This window comes from Gigantopelta aegis, chromosome 9, assembly GCF_016097555.1.
Source record: "Gigantopelta aegis isolate Gae_Host chromosome 9, Gae_host_genome, whole genome shotgun sequence".
In the NCBI taxonomy this organism is placed as follows: Eukaryota; Metazoa; Mollusca; class Gastropoda; order Neomphalida; family Peltospiridae; genus Gigantopelta; species Gigantopelta aegis.
Genome location: NC_054707.1, coordinates 73,343,270 through 73,359,644, shown reverse-complemented (window position 1 = coordinate 73,359,644; position 16,375 = coordinate 73,343,270). Strand labels below are relative to the sequence as shown.

Sequence of the window (16,375 nt, the reverse complement as noted above, 5' to 3'; positions counted from 1 at the left end):
CATATGGTTAAGGACCACACAGATTTTGAGAGGAAACCCGCTGTCGCCACTACATGGGCTACTCTTTCCGATTAGCAGCAAGGGATCTTTTATTTGCGCTTCCCACAGGCAGGATAGCACAAACCATGGCCTTTGTTGAACCAGTTATGGATCACTGGTCGGTGTAAGTGGTTTACACCTACCCATTGAGCCTTGCGGAGCACTCACTCAGGGTTTGGAGTTGGTATCTGGATTAAAAATCCCATGCCTCGACTGGGATCCGAACCCAGTACCTACCAGCCTGTAGATGATGGCCTAACCACGACGCCACTGAGGCTGGTCAATAGTCAGAGAAATAACACCGTATCCAACTTCAACCTTGATTGGGCAAGAAAAAAAAAAAAAAAAAAAAAAAAAAAAAAAAAAAATATATATATATATATATATATACTGTAGATCCATCATGTATTGCACCATTAATGTATTGCGATATGCAAACAGTAACCAAACTGCGTGTAGAAAGTTTTGCGACATCAGATGTAGCTTACACGAAAAGTATTGTGACCTTAGCTGGTACTCAAAGACAATAAACATGTTGTGTTGTTTTAATTAATAGCCATAGCTTACATTTAGAGACCAGTATTCAGGTATGAGATGTGCATTATACACTCAGTATGACTGAAGTAACTCAAATGTCATGTACTAGTATTCATTTTTAAATGGGTCTTTATAACAGGCAGATGTAAACTGTTAACGTCATATCATAATTATACCATTGTTTACTACCAAAATAAAATGTTGAAATCTGTAACCATCGAGAAGCGATGCACCGTTGGTTTACCGGACCCGTCCACGGCATCAACTCCTGAAAAAGCTGCCAGAATGACTGCTGTCAACAAGACTATAGAAGAATCACTAACAACAACACCAAATAAGATCAACACTAAACGTGGAGTCAAACGAAAGTGCGATAACAACCATTTTTCGCCTGGAACCAGAGCGAAAATTGCTAAGTATTCCACGGAAAATGGCTGCACCCGAGCCGCCAAACATTTCAGCAGTGTGCTAGACGTTAGCCTCGGAGAAGTTCTGTTAGGTTCATGAAGAAAGCCTACCTGACAGCCAAGAAAGCAGACAAGACAGCCGAGTTGACAACACTGTCACACAAACAGATGGGAAGACATTTATTATTGGGAAGTTGGATAAACTGGTGAAAGAACACGTGACGGCAATTCGTATTGCTGGAGACATAATCAATAGGAACATTGTCTTGGCAACGGCCCGAGGCATAGTATTACACGAAAATCGATCCCTCCTTGAACACGGAGGACCAATCTCTTTGACCAAGGCCTGGTCTGATTCGTTTTTACGAAGACTTGGTTTTGTGAAACGAAAGGGTACAAAAGTGGCACGAAAGTTACTAGCTGACTTCGATAAACAGAAAGAAGAGTTCATCGCGATGGTAGGAAAAACAGTGCAAACAAACAACATTCCCGCCGAGTTGGTAATAAATTTTGATCAAACAGACATCAAACTTGTACCCGTTTCCAACTGGACATTGGCAGAAAAGGGAGCGAAACAAGTTGCCGTTGTGGGTATAGATGACAAGCGCGAGAAACCACCAACAAGCCTGTTGACTTAAGAATCAGTTTGATCAAACCGTTTCACGCCCGGTGGATTGTGGCATGCATTGATAAGTAATCGAAAGACAAAGAAACCGTTACACGTGGCTGGCGATCATCAGGTCTGCTTGCAGTGGTGTGAACTTTACTCGGAAAATAAACATTAGTGTTTGCTAATTACACATGGTGATTGACAACGATTCCCGTTTCGTTTTGTTCATTGAATGATAGTGTGATATGCAATAAATCAATGTAGTTAAACAAATTTGGTTGTTCTATTTGTTAGTAAAGTCACTATATTATTGCGTGTATAAAGTACTGCGATGATTAGTTGTTCGCAGTTTTGGCAATACTTTGTTGTTCGCAAAGCTTTCATGTTCTACAGTATATATATATATATATATATATATATATATATATATATATATATATATATATATATATATATATATATATATATATATATATAAGATAGTGATTTATCATGCCATCCCTGCAAATTGAAATCCTTTCAGAAACATAAAAATTTAATGACAAATGTAGTAAATATGTTCAAATGAATGTTATGTATCAAAAAAAGATATACTAAGTTTGACAGAATGACTGAATACATGAATCAGTGAATGTTTGACGTCACCCCAGCACGAGATATAATTAACTACTGGGTGTCAAACCAGGTATGTATATGAAAAAAGGGCCGATGGTCCTGTATACATCTGTATGCAACATATGGTCCAGACAAAGGATTTTCTGTTATGTGCAGCAGACCGTGAAAAGTAGGTCAGTGTGACCTATTAATAGTACGAAAAACACAGCCATGTGAGGTCTGATGGTCCTGTATGCATCTGTATGCAAGATATAATCCGGACAAGAAAAAGTTAACAGACCGACGGATGGACAACGCCTTTTTATGACCCATCAAACATGGGTGTATAAAAAGTTAACAACTATAAGAAATCAGTTTAACAAGCTGTTACCTCATGGCAGTGACAAAGAAAATGGCATTTGGTGATAAGACAACGCCGTGGCTCTTCCAGGTGTATGCCGACTCCTTCTCCATTGTAAGTGGCTTTGCTTTCAGTGACACTTCTATACAAACAAGGATTGGAATGAGAGTTATATAATCACACATGGTTCACCTTCATGTACAAATATATGTTAGTGTATTTTAGCCTTTACACAGGCTTTAACAAATAAATAAATGCTTTATAACTTCTTTTTTTTTAATCATGACTAACATTTTACAGTGGTAGCCCGCTGGACTACTAGGTTATGAAATCTGGTAGCCCTCAGTAAAAACTGGTATCCCCATAATTTTAATAAAATGTTTTAAAAAGAGCGAAAAAAGCAAAAATAATTTATTCTTATTAAAACATGTTGTTTTAGGTGTTTTTAAAGCATCTTATTGATTGCATAGTAACTGGATGTGCTAAAAAAATCTGGTAGCCCAGTGGACTACCGGGTTTAGACAACTGGTAGCCCAAGTGAGAAATCGGTAGCCAAAACACCCCAGGCTACCTCTAAGGTGGAGCTCTAAAAACATTGTAAAACCTGTATATTACCACATATTTAAAACATTGTAAAAACTGTATATTACCACATATTTAAAACATTGTAAAAACTGTATATTACCACATATTTAAAACATTGTACAGTATAAATAGGTATGTTCCACATTTTAAAACATTGTGTAACATATTTGTTCCACACAGTGTTTGGTGTGTTCTTCCATAAACTATTGTTAAGTTGCCACAACTGGCATCAAAAATCAAGTATTTTACTAAACAGTGGAAATTTATACGTAATCTATATCTATTTCTGTTGAAATATATTTTCTAAAGATTTCATGTGCTATTTTTGCTCAGTTTACTGCCAGATAAAGCATTAACATTTAGGTCCAAGTTTATGAACATTATTCATCCCTTAGTCACATGTATCTTCCCTCGACAATCATGTATATTTAATGCTTTACAATAGATGTTAGACACAATCACACCTGATACATTTTCCACGTTTAAGCCTTAAATTGATCTAAAAGAAACATGAAATTAAAACCTTTCATAAACTATGCTCTTAAGGAAACTGTCCCGAGTTTCTGCCATTGTGTCTCCCATTAACAGCCTTTGTAATGACAGAAATTACTTATTAAATACATTTTCTTGTCCTTGTTGTGTATTCGATCTGTTTCTGATCGTACTAATGTTGGTAAAAGCCCAACATCATTCTACATCTCATTAATTTCGTACATACAATACCAGCGGTTGCAAAACAAAGTACTAGTAGGCGTTGGGGGTTTATCGAGAGCTACAGACACTCAGTAATGGGTGCCCTCTATGGGCCGGAGTCTGTTACCACAGAAGTGTGCAATGTAGTCCACTTGTAATGCATATAGTTGGTGAAATTGTTGGCCTAAGAATAGAACAAGTATAACTCAGTGGTTTTCCGTTTTAAAAAAAGAGCTATTTTCCGTTTCATGTTTTTGTAAATTCCATTTCAGACTACAATATGTAATTAACAATTGAACTAACACAAGTTGTGACAAATTATTTCGCTATTTCTCATTAAATCAAAGTAAGCCTACATATTAGTAGCGAAAAATCGCATCAGGAGCAAAGGCTACTACATAAAGCATGATTGTCCAACAATTCAACGAGGCTTAGGGTTCACAAAACGTAAACATTTATTTTATCATCTCTTTGACAGTCTAACATCGTCTGCAAATTGAAGTATGCGCATGACACGACAGAAATAAAGTAACATTGCAACGTTCAGCCAGCCGTTTTTTTGCTAAACATTTGCAAACATATTTTGACTGGTGGTCCCGAAATGGTCAATCGGTTTAATGTGTAGCGTAAAAACCTGTCTTCCAAGACAAGCGTTAGCGACAAACCGCTGGCTAAATTTACTCCTGGAAAAAACCCACAGGCGAAACAGACTAAGCAGTAAACCAGCCCCAAGTTCAGCTAGCAAACGTTTCACTAACGTTTGCGAAGTATTTGATTGGCTCCCAATGTGACCATTTGGTTTACCGTGAAGCGCATAATCCAGTCTAGCGTTTGCCAATAGTACTGCGCACGGGCCAGTTGTCAGTTTTACAGTGTGTGGCAATAGTAAAATAGTATTAATTTTTTTTAATTTCGCGGAAAATCGTAATTCTGTTTCCAAATGTAAATTCCGTTTCACAATGGGAATTCTGTCCGTTTTCCGCGAGAAAACCACTGGGTCTACTGTGCACATGAATCAAAACAAAATATATTTTAAAACCAAAAGGCAATGAGCAGTAATGGACACTGTATTCGTGGGAAACTCAAAGTTTTCCTGAAGAAATTAACCCATAGAAGCTGAGCTATACATTCAGACAAGAACCAAGAAAATATGAACTGGAGTCTGAGCAACTGTGGCAAAAATAGACGTCGGAAATGAGGGTAGTAAACATCGCATGCGACGCCTTGTTTTACAACCACTGAATACTAATACAAAATAAAATGAAGTTTGAACTACTAGAAACATTAGGATGATTAAAACACATTGAATGTACAAACACCGACATTCTAAACAAAATGTATTTAATATGTAAATTTAATCATTAAAAAGGCTGTTAGTCTGTAGCATCTGAACAATGGCAACAAACAGTTGTCTCTTTAATCATTAACCGGTCTCGGTGGCGTCGTGGTTAGGCCATCGGTCTACAGGCTAGTAGGTACTGGGTTCAGATCCCAGTCGAGGCATGGGATTTTTAATCCAGATACCGACTCCAAACCCTGAGTGAGTGCTCCGCAAGGCTCAATGGGTAGGTGTAAACCACTTGCACCGACCAGTGATCCATAACTGGTTCAACAAAGGCCACGGTTTGTGCTATCCTGCCTGTGAGAAGTGCAAATAAAAAGATCCCTTGCTGCTAATCGGAAAGAGTAGCCCATGTAGTGGCGACAGCGGGTTTCCTCTCAAAATCTGTGGTCCTTGACCATATGTCTGACGCCATATAACCGTAAATAAAATGTGTTGAGTGCGTTGTTAAATAAAACATTTCTTTCTTTCTTTAATCATTAAAAATTTGAACTGTTAAAAAGGGTATTATATGTTCAATGTGATAAATATACAGAACTTCACGTTGTTTTGGCTTCTTATTTATTGCACAAGTTTATTTTGCGCAAGAATATATACGAGACCGTGTAGCGGTCAAGTGGTATGTTCTTTCACAAAATAAACTCATGCAATAAATAGGAAGTGAAAACAATGTCTGTGAAGTTCTGTATTTATTACATACTTTCTTTTATGTTTTATAAAACAGTTTTTAATTTAACGTCATAACAACACTTTGTTAAATCTATTACCGTATTCTCCCATGTATTATGCACACTTTTCCCAAAACATACAGGTTAAAAATGGGGGTGCGCATTATAGATAATATAAAACAAAATTATCTTTTAAAAATGTCCAGCGATCACGCATACAAAATCGTCCATTGGTAGTTTACAGGTTATTGACACTGTTCATTACAACGAAACACAAAAACACCCTTAAAAAAAAAGGTGATGGTTGTAATAAATGTAAAATAAATGTACAAAAGCATCCATACTTCGCCAAAAAGTGCACAAAAATAGATTGAATATTTTTAATTTTCATAAGATTAATTCGGCCATTTCCGTCAAACCGAAAATATACGACACTACTATAAAATTAGAAATCTCCCACATTCACGTTAGACACAAGAACCAAATGTAATATGCTATATTTTTGTTTTCATTTATTTATTAGTCATTTACAGTATATGGATATATACTTTTGTTTTGATTTTGTCTTGATTTTGTCTTGATGCATGTGTGACATGTAAGTACGCAAGTACTAGCCTACGTTTTGTGTGATATGTAGGTATTATGTACGCAAGTACCTTTAAGTTTTGTTTCTTGAATATACCGCCGCTATCGCTTTTAGTTAATTTTGGTGACAGGTGGAAAACGGTACATCTTGCATTCACCATCAATTTTATGGTTTAAAAAAAGCGTGTGCATTATATTGTGGTTCGTGTTTTTTTCTTCTTGGAATAAACATTCAAAGTGGGGGGTGCGCATAATACATGGGAAAATATGGTATCAAAACTCTCATGGATTTACTTAACATTAAGAATCTTACTCTGCGGCAGCCTTGTGTAATGTTTCAAATACGATGTGATGTCATTTGTAAATCATATATGATGTCAGTAAATAAAAAGGTGCTAACTGCAGTAAAATGAATTCCACATTTAAAAGTCCCGGTCCATATCGTGAATATGTGCGATACAAAATAAATTTATCACACGGTTTCAAAATATCTTTAATCACTATAGTAAGATTGAATAGGTATGTAATAAAACCTTTTCCTGTTGCCTGTATTGAGAGTTCCTGCACGAGTCCGTCAGCTGAAGCCATCACTGTGTACCCCTTCCGTGAACACAACCCTAGAGAAGAAACATGATATACAACACTCCAGCTTATTTGTTTGATAAGCAGCTATTATATATTAATCATATGGCAAATGTGACATTTCCAATTAATATTAATTGTCTTGGTCATTATTACCAATATAAATAAAATTGAAATAACAGGAACGATATATATATTTCTTTAAATGCATGGGTTATGCAACAGTAAATAATAAGTTATGTGCGGATGGTTTCTCATACCTGTGGCTGACAACCAGGTTCCTACTTGGTTGGCTTGTACGTGAGACGAACTTGGCATCTGGAGTTTTCCTGCCTCCCTCCTCAGAACACATGTGAGTACATACTGCTCTTTACAGAACACAAAACATACATCACCCTACGAATATAAGTTACAAGTCTCATTACAAATATACAACATCAGTCTCCCTATGAATACAAAACACAATTCTCTTTACAAATTATATATAACACAACTCTCCCTACAAATATATAAGACATCTCCCTACAAATATATAAGACATCTCCCTACAAATATATAAGACATCTCCCTACAAACAAGTCTCCCTACAAATATATAACACGTCTCCCTACAAACACAAGTCTCCCTACAAATATAACACACAATTCTCCTTACAAATATATAACAATTTTCCCTACATATATACAAGTCTCCCTACAAATACAAAACTCCCTACAAATATATAACATGTCTCCATACAAATATATAACACATATCCTTACTAATATATAACATAAGTCTCCCTATGAATACAAAACAAGTCTTGTTACAAATATCGAAAACAGACTTCTTACAAACAACAGTCTCTCTAAATACAAAGTAGTTACTACAAACACCAATATTTTACTGTTCTTTACACAAAATGCATAAATCAAAAGAGCTATACAAAACACTAATCTCCCTACAAAATTAGAAAACACAAAGTTATTAATTTAACCAAACCAAACCAGAATTTTTTTTATTTCCAAAATGTGATACTAGTATATGCCAATTTTCAAATTTGTACATTATCCGTGAAGCAATACTGATGTTAGTGCAACTCAGCAATACAACAATAGATTTTTCATCAAAACACGATGAATACCCATTGAACAAGAACTTAAAATTGTTCTTCATCTGACATAAGCTGAAATGCTGATGCAAAATAAAAAATGTATCAACATTTTGAAAATGGATAAATCATGTTCTAGAAATAACTTTTCATATGTAAATAATTAAATTTCCATTACGTTCATTACATCTTAACATCATCCCATTGGTTCAGGCATAGCAACCAGAGGTGTTCACTTCTCAACGAACGTAAAAATTACCTTGTCGAGAACGTCATATCGGATGAAGGAAAAAAAACCGTAAAGTTTGTTTTATTTAACGACGCCGCTAGAGCACATTGATTTTTTTATCTTATCATCGGCTATTGGACGTCAAACATATGGTCATTCTGACACTTGTTTTTCAGAGGAAACCCGCTGTCGCCACAAAGGCTACTCTTTTATGACAGGCAGCAAGGGATCTTTTATTTGCGCTTCCCACAGGCAGGATAGCACAAACCATGGCCTTTGTTGAACCAGTTATGGATCACTGGTCGGTGCAAGTGGTTTACACCTACCCATTAAGCCTTGCGAAGCACTCACTCAGGGTTTGGAGTTGGTATCTGGATTAAAAATCCCATGCCTCGACTGGGATCCGAACCCAGTACCTACCAGCCTGTAGACCGATGGCCTGCCACGACGCCACCGAGGCCGGTCGGATGAAGGAAGGAAATGTTTTATTTAACGACACTCAACATATTTTATTTAAGGTTATATGGCGTCTGACATATGGTTAGGACATCACAGATATTGAGGGAGGAAACCGCTGTCGCCACTGCATGGGCTACTCTTTTCGATCAGCAGCAAGGGATCTTTTGTATGCACCATCCCATAGACAGGATAGCACATACCACCACATTTGATGTACCAGTCGTGGTGTACTGGCTGGAGTGAGAAATAGCCCACTGACGGAGATTGATCCCAAACCAACCAGGCATCAAGCGAGCACTTTACCACTGGGCTACGTCTCGCTCCTATCTGATGAAGTCACTTTATATTGGTACTTTGAGTGTTATTGTTAAAGAACCAAAAAATCATTCAAAATAAAATATGAACATTTGGTATTATTAGCAAGTATGATTCAAATTTAATTACAAGTATCATATTAATTTTTTTTATATGTTCATATGGGTAAGAACAAAAACAAACAAAATCATTCACAAACTGTAAATAAAATTCCATACATCGATGAACTTAACGAATAAGAGACAATCGTTAATTAAATTGTGAAACTAGTGTATAATTCTGAACACCACTGAATGACAGCCAGTGCTAACCTGTGGTAGTTCGACCCAGTCCATGCAGGCGACACTCATGAGGTCCTCATCCACGTAGATACACGACGGGCGACATGTTATCTCCTCTCCGATATCCATACTGATGAGGTGCACAGTCCCGCTCAGAAAACCTACTGCTAGCAGGGCTGAAACATTCAAGTCACAAGTTACATGCAGTGGCGTAGGAAGGTGCCAAAAAGTGGAGGGGGGGGGGGGGGGGGGGGGCAGCACACTTTTATATTTTCACACTTTTACACTATTATAAAGCATAAATAAAGCAAAATATCTGAAAAAGGGGGGGGGGGGGGGCACATGCTTCCTTTATTATCTTTCATATCACCATTCTAATTGTACCGACACTTGTAAAAATACCACATACAGTTGAATCCTTTTGGCTCGAACCCAGTCGGTGCTCATGAAAATGTTCGACCCATCAGGTAGTTTGACCTTATCATTCGGTCAACATTATGTAAGTGGAACTCGAGACTTGTTTTTGGTTCAAGTGTTCTGGTGTATTCGACACAACGAGATTCTATTGTATTTAAATAACATAGGTTTCAACATCGAGTAGGTGGTGCTTTTGTTTAGAAAAGATGTATTGTTCTTGACTGTCTTGGCATGTACAGGGAACATTTTGTTGAGAAAAGATGTATTGTTCTTGACTGTCTTGGCATGTACAGGGAACATTTTGTTGAGAAAAGATGTATTGTTCTTGACTGTCTTGGCATGTACAGGGAACATTTTGTTGAGAAAAGATGTATTGTTCTCGACTGTCTTGGCATATACAGGGAACATTTTGTTTAGTATCACGTTGATTCGCTATGCAAGTTTCAGAGATCGCCACGCAATTTTAAAACATTAAACAGTAGTTGCTAATCAATTTTTAATTCACTAGAAATATCACTAATCAAGATTTTGAAAACAATATTGCCTGATGTGGCAACACCCTAGTAACCTGAATGACTATATAACTTATTGACTTATTTCAATGTCTTACTATATTTCTGCTATAATTATGACCATATGGGATGTATTTTTTTTATTATTATTACATGTGACGTCAAAATAAAACCATGAATAAGTCAACTTTAGTCTATTTATATAAAAAATTATATTTTTTATTTCACAATAAAAAAGAAAGAAATCAAACTTCTCACTAAACAAGACTAGCCTCAATGGCGAGTTTAAGTGTTGAATCTCCTTCATAAAATTATCATCATTCGGAAACACTTGGTACAAATGATAATTTTCATTTCAATGTTTTCATTCACCTAAAAAAAAGAAGTTAATTCCAATTTATCGGAACATGAAACTTTAAATTTAAACTACAGAAAATCCTTGAATAGAGACCTGCCTTGAATAGAAGCCTGCCTCGATTAGACAAATAGAGGCCGGGTCTCAGAGTGTCGCGAAATAGAAGCCTGCCTATTTCTGCTATTCTAGCTTTGCCAGGTTAAAGACTGTTATACTCATCACTTCAGTTGCATGAAGGAAGGAAATTTTTATTTAACTCTTTCACCACTAAGTTTTACAGTCTTGACCTTCCCTGCACACTGAGTTTAAATAGATTTATGATCATGTTTGTTAAAGGATAAAACTACTTGTTTTATCATTAATTTTAGTTATAGGCTATACATTTCCAGAAAGGTGAATGGACAGCTGTCTAGATAAAAAAATAATACTTTAAAAATGTTAGATTCAACAGGTATAAATCTGGTAATTACAGGTAAACTATGCATATTACTCACCTATTTGAGTAGGTAGGACTGGTAATTTAAAAAAACAACAACAGTACAAATGTTTTTCTTGTTGGATAATTAATTAATTAACATTCCAGTTATAATTTTAAAAATATATTTACAATGCTTTTGCAAAATTAAGCTTTCATTTCATCAACAGAAATATCATACCACACACATTTGTTGTTAGCAGGATCTGTATCACGCTTTTTTTGGCATTCATGTTGGTAAATTACACAATTTTTCCATACACTGTATTGGAATAAAATAGCGAAAAGTACTCTATGTCGTTTGTGTTGACGTTAAACACTTTTACGGGACCCGGATTTTTAGTAAACGTTGATCTGCAGGTAACCGAATATGGCTCATGTGTCCAGGTAAACTCAGGCGCGTGGTAAAACAGTGGCAAGTCCTCTTGTAACTCGTCATCGGTATCATTTTCTTCTAAATTGCCATGTTGAATGACATTTCGTTCACGATCGCCAATCTCGATTAAATCAAATGCACCAAAGTCCATATTATCCCACATTTCATCATCGGAAAACCCGTCATCTGAATCGCAACCATTGTTTTCAACAGACGAAATTTCGTCACCTCGGTTCATGTTTAATTACAGTCAGAATATCAGTATAAACTTGGAAAAACTCATTCAAAATTTGCTAGAACATGGGCGCAGCCATTACAGTGTGTCACATGGCAGCTATGGTCGCGCGAGATTTTGTCTAATTATAATATTGACGCGTCACTCGGCGCCAAATATGAACAGGTGTTACAAGCCGCTAAACCGGCCTGTCGTGGTGAGAGGCACTGGTATCGCTAGCCGGTATACCGGCCTGTCGTGGTGAAAGAGTTAATGACGCACTCAACACATTTTCTTTATGGTTATATGGCGTCCGACATATGGTTAAGGACCATACAGATACTGAGGAAACCGGTTGTCGCCACTTCGTGGGCTACTCTTTTCGATTAGCAGCAAGGGATCTTTTATATGCACCATCCCACAGACAGGATAGTTTCAGTTGCACGACATCACATTTCTAACCACATGGTGTGACCAGGACAGGACAGGAAACTGTTTAAAAATAGACGCCTGCCTTGAATAGAAGCCCAGTCTCCGAGCATCGTAAAAAAAAAAAAAAAAAAAAAAAAAAAAAGCTAGTCTAGGCTTCTATGCAATGATTTACAGGTAACGTAAATTAAAAGCTATACCTTTGTTCGTTTCTCCAAGTGATTTGCAGAAACTTAATGAAGTTGGAATTTCTGATTCTATGGGGATAACTTGAACAACTTTACAATCTGACCTGAAAATAGAAAGAAAATGATTTATTTAACGACGCACTCAACACATTTTATTTACGGTTATATGGCGTCGGACATATAGTTAAGAACCACACAGAGATATTGAGAGAAGAAACCTGCTGTCGCCACTTCATGATCTACTCTTTTCGATTAGCAACAAGGGTTCTTTTATATGCACCATACCACAGACAGGGTAGTACATACCACGACCTTTGATATACCAGTCATGGTGCACTGGCTAGAACAAGAAATAGCCCAATGGGTCCACTGACGGGGATTGATCCCAGACCGACCATGCATCAAGCGAACACTTTACCACTGGGTTATGTCTCGCTCCCTCGGGTGATGAAGTCTGAGGAATTGAACCACAAGAAGCACTCTGACCACATTAGTACCGGGTATTACTCGGGCAATACAAAACTCCTGACACTCCTTTTATAAAATTAGTAGACAAACAAGCTTATATAATAATCTCTATATAGCATAATCTATATATAGCATGCATTATCAGCTAACTTTAATACAACTAAACTGCTAATCAGTATTTTAAAAAACCCTGATATTTGTACTGGTCTGGCAAACAGCAGATTTAATAACATTTCTAATAACATTTAATAACATTTTTGCAACAACAATACTAGTCCAATGTACCAATATAATAAAGACCAGGCAAACTACAAAAATATATATTCTGATAAACTCGAAACTTTGGTGTGAATGATAAACACAAACTTATGAATGGCTATACTTACTGGTTTCTACATGGGAAATTTATTTTCCAAATAATGACGTCACCATTTTTCATTCCTACAGCTAACAGAGTGAACTTCACTTTATTGGAATCATCAGTGTACTCTTCAAAGACTGGAGACCACGATAATGCTGTTGACAAAGAAAGAAAGAAAGAAAAAAACAGAAAGAAAATAAAACAATGCATCAGAAATGCTTCAAATCCCCATTCAATGTGGTAATAATACACAAAGTTTCAAGAACATCGGATAAGAAATAAAATTGGTAGATGTCATTCTATTTTTAGTAACTCAATGACCTTGAACTTTGATGCAGACAGGTTAAACATGAACTCATTCGAGATACCCCATTCTTATTCCTATATATATATCTATATTCCTATATATTAAGTTTCATGAAAATTGTATGACAAATAAGTTGGTAGAGCAGTGATATCATCTGTCATATAATGTCTGGTTAAGACACTATAATGATGATTGATTTACAAATTACATGTACAAACATCCCAACATAAAAACATTGACTACCAGATGTGTAACAAAGGTAATTGGATGAAAAGTGGATTCACACATCAATATGAACATTTCAAAATGATTATTAACGTGCACAATGTCAACAATTATGGAAAACATCAATTAAAGACAACTTGGACAAGGATGCATACATGTAGAATGTACACACAAATTAAAACCAAATATTTCTTTAAACAACAAATTATTATAGTCAATAAATAATCATTTCAGTTAGCATCTGGTGATAACACCAATGTCAATTAGAATTAAAACTAAATTATAACTCATTAAGCTACAAAATTACAAACAGTAAATTAAAAATAACTGGGAAAAAAAAGAGAGAAGAAAAATGACTGCTACTTAAGACCAACTAATTTGTTCTTACCTTCAGCTGCCAGTTTATAAGACAGGAACTTCAGTTCTTGAAAATTAGCATAATCCTTTTGATTTTTTTCACTGTAAATGCTGGACAGTTCTACAACCTGTTAAATACACTCAAAATTAATTAAGGGCCAGCAGATATATGTAATTTCGGCAATTTTCTTTAATATGGTAAAAATACAGCTTCAGTCTTTTAGGTGTCGACAATCTGGCATGTTATTAAACTTATTGATTTAAACAATATAGAGGAAACAAAAATGACAAGAATTACTACTAACATAACTTATTTATCTTACAAGTGGTTGCCAAATGTATATAACAAGCAAAAGTGACCACAAGTTGTAAAATAAATGGTCTCCCAACAGCACGAGTAAAAGAAAAAAAAGGAAAATATCTCACAAGACCACAATTTGCTAGTTCACCAGAATTTCTACTAGTCCACAGCCCAATATCATACGGTTTTAATGTAAACTTATTTCAAATGATCATGCAGTAAAACATATACTCTGTCAAAAAGAAACGCATAGGTGATAGGGAAAGAAAAGTGTTTTGATTTTACAAAATATTGTGGGGGTTTTCAGTGTTGTTAATGTTCCTGGAATGGGACAGCATGCCCAAATGCACCCTAAAACAAATTTAATGCACGTTGTGCGACAACTACAGGAAATCGGCGTGAAATGATAAGATTGGGGTAGTGATGGGTATTTAAAGCTGCAATGCTCGCAATGATGCCTCCTTTCCATTTCGACGTAAACGAGTTACAAGATGCCAAGACTAAGCCTGCCGAATCGAAACATTACAATAGCCTCTATTACAATCATATTTATCTGCCCTTTATTTTCATCGTGCTAAGTGACCCCAATTATTTCTGGCGCGTTACGCTCCAGTCGCTTGCAACAAAGGCTTCTCTGTGTATATATTGCGTATTTGTTTTGCCTGCCACTTACAACATAATGTCTTCATTTTAACATTTAACCTTAAATAATCGGCATGCAAGACTAACATAAATATGTTTACACAGATATTTTGATGTAAACAAAACAAGTACTGTTACTATAGGTAGATGTTTTTAACTTGAACTATATATTTAGCATTTATTACAGCAAAATTTACACTTTATATTGCAATGTATATAGGCCTAATCTATTTACAGCAAACAAAATATTTAGTCAAACAGGCGCATATGCAGGAAATTGTGTAGAGGAAGTCTAGACTGGCTAGTGGTGATTTTAGGGGAGGGGTCGGGTCATGCGTCCCCAGAAATACACTGAGAAAAAACAAAAACATAAATAACACTTGGGGAAGGGGACTGTTCTGATCGGAGTAATACATATAGTCCGTCCCATCCTACAAAAATGTTGTTGTTGTTTTTGTAAATAATTTAAGTTTGGTTTGACGTAAAAATAAACAATATTTTTTTTTTGAAATACCCAAAAGATACTATTTTTGTGTGTAATGTAGAAAACAAGCGACTCAGAAATAAATAACTTCTAAATTCCATAGTATGAAAAAAAAATGCTTTCCCCGTGGGACGCACTATAAACAATGTTTCTATTATCTATTACAACGGTGTTACTGTCACACACAATTCATTAAAACTGCAGGTGTGTTTATATGTTTAAATGAAATTATGATAATTTAATATTTGAGGCCAGATTGCAGCTTTAAAACAAAATAAAAAATGTCCATGCAAGAAAACCAAAACAATCAGGGTGTGTGACAGGCCACTAGATTCATCTCCTATATTTAACACCTGGTCAGTTATAACAAAACACAATTTCATCAACTTAATTTTTATTTGTATCATTCTTTATTTTTAAAGCATAGGTGGGGACATTTATGATGCCAGGGACTGGCATGCATAAATTTCAGCTGAAGATTCACAAACAACTGTGGCCATCGGGTAGGGGACGTAACTGCCTATTTTTTCTTGTGAATTTCTAATAGAGGCTATAGGCCGCCTCCAGTTAGGTGAATCAGTCAGCAGTCGCACGCCACATGAACGTCCATCAGAGCACCATTTCACGTCTCTGGGACAGGTACCAGCAGTTTCAATCAGCTGAAGACCGGCCCAGAAGTGGAAGACCTCGCATAACAACTGCAGCACAAGATCGCTACATCCAGGTTCTGCACTTGCGTCACCGAACTGCCACAGCAGCGAACACTGCTGGACACATCCTGGTTTGAGAAGGGTGTCTGCACAAACCATTCGGAACCGACTTCGAGAAGCTGGTTTACGGGCTAGGAGACCTTATGTTGGCCCCGTCCTGCAACGTCAACATTGACA

At 36.2% G+C, this 16,375-nt stretch overlaps 1 protein-coding gene across 2 annotated transcripts in view; it reads right to left on the bottom strand.

The window, feature by feature from the left end:
- Positions 1–16,375, bottom strand: part of LOC121381329 (general transcription factor 3C polypeptide 4-like) — a 39,505-nt gene that overhangs the window by 10,039 nt on the left and 13,091 nt on the right. For both annotated transcript variants that reach the window (XM_041510590.1, XM_041510591.1), the window contains exons 5-11: positions 14,093–14,189; positions 13,198–13,327; positions 12,356–12,447; positions 9,408–9,553; positions 7,264–7,399; positions 6,955–7,038; positions 2,579–2,690 (exon numbers count right to left, since the gene is read on the bottom strand). In XM_041510590.1, the coding sequence (XP_041366524.1) occupies positions 2,579–2,690; positions 6,955–7,038; positions 7,264–7,399; positions 9,408–9,553; positions 12,356–12,447; positions 13,198–13,327; positions 14,093–14,189 (797 nt within the window). The remainder of the gene's footprint in view (positions 1–2,578; positions 2,691–6,954; positions 7,039–7,263; positions 7,400–9,407; positions 9,554–12,355; positions 12,448–13,197; positions 13,328–14,092; positions 14,190–16,375) is intronic.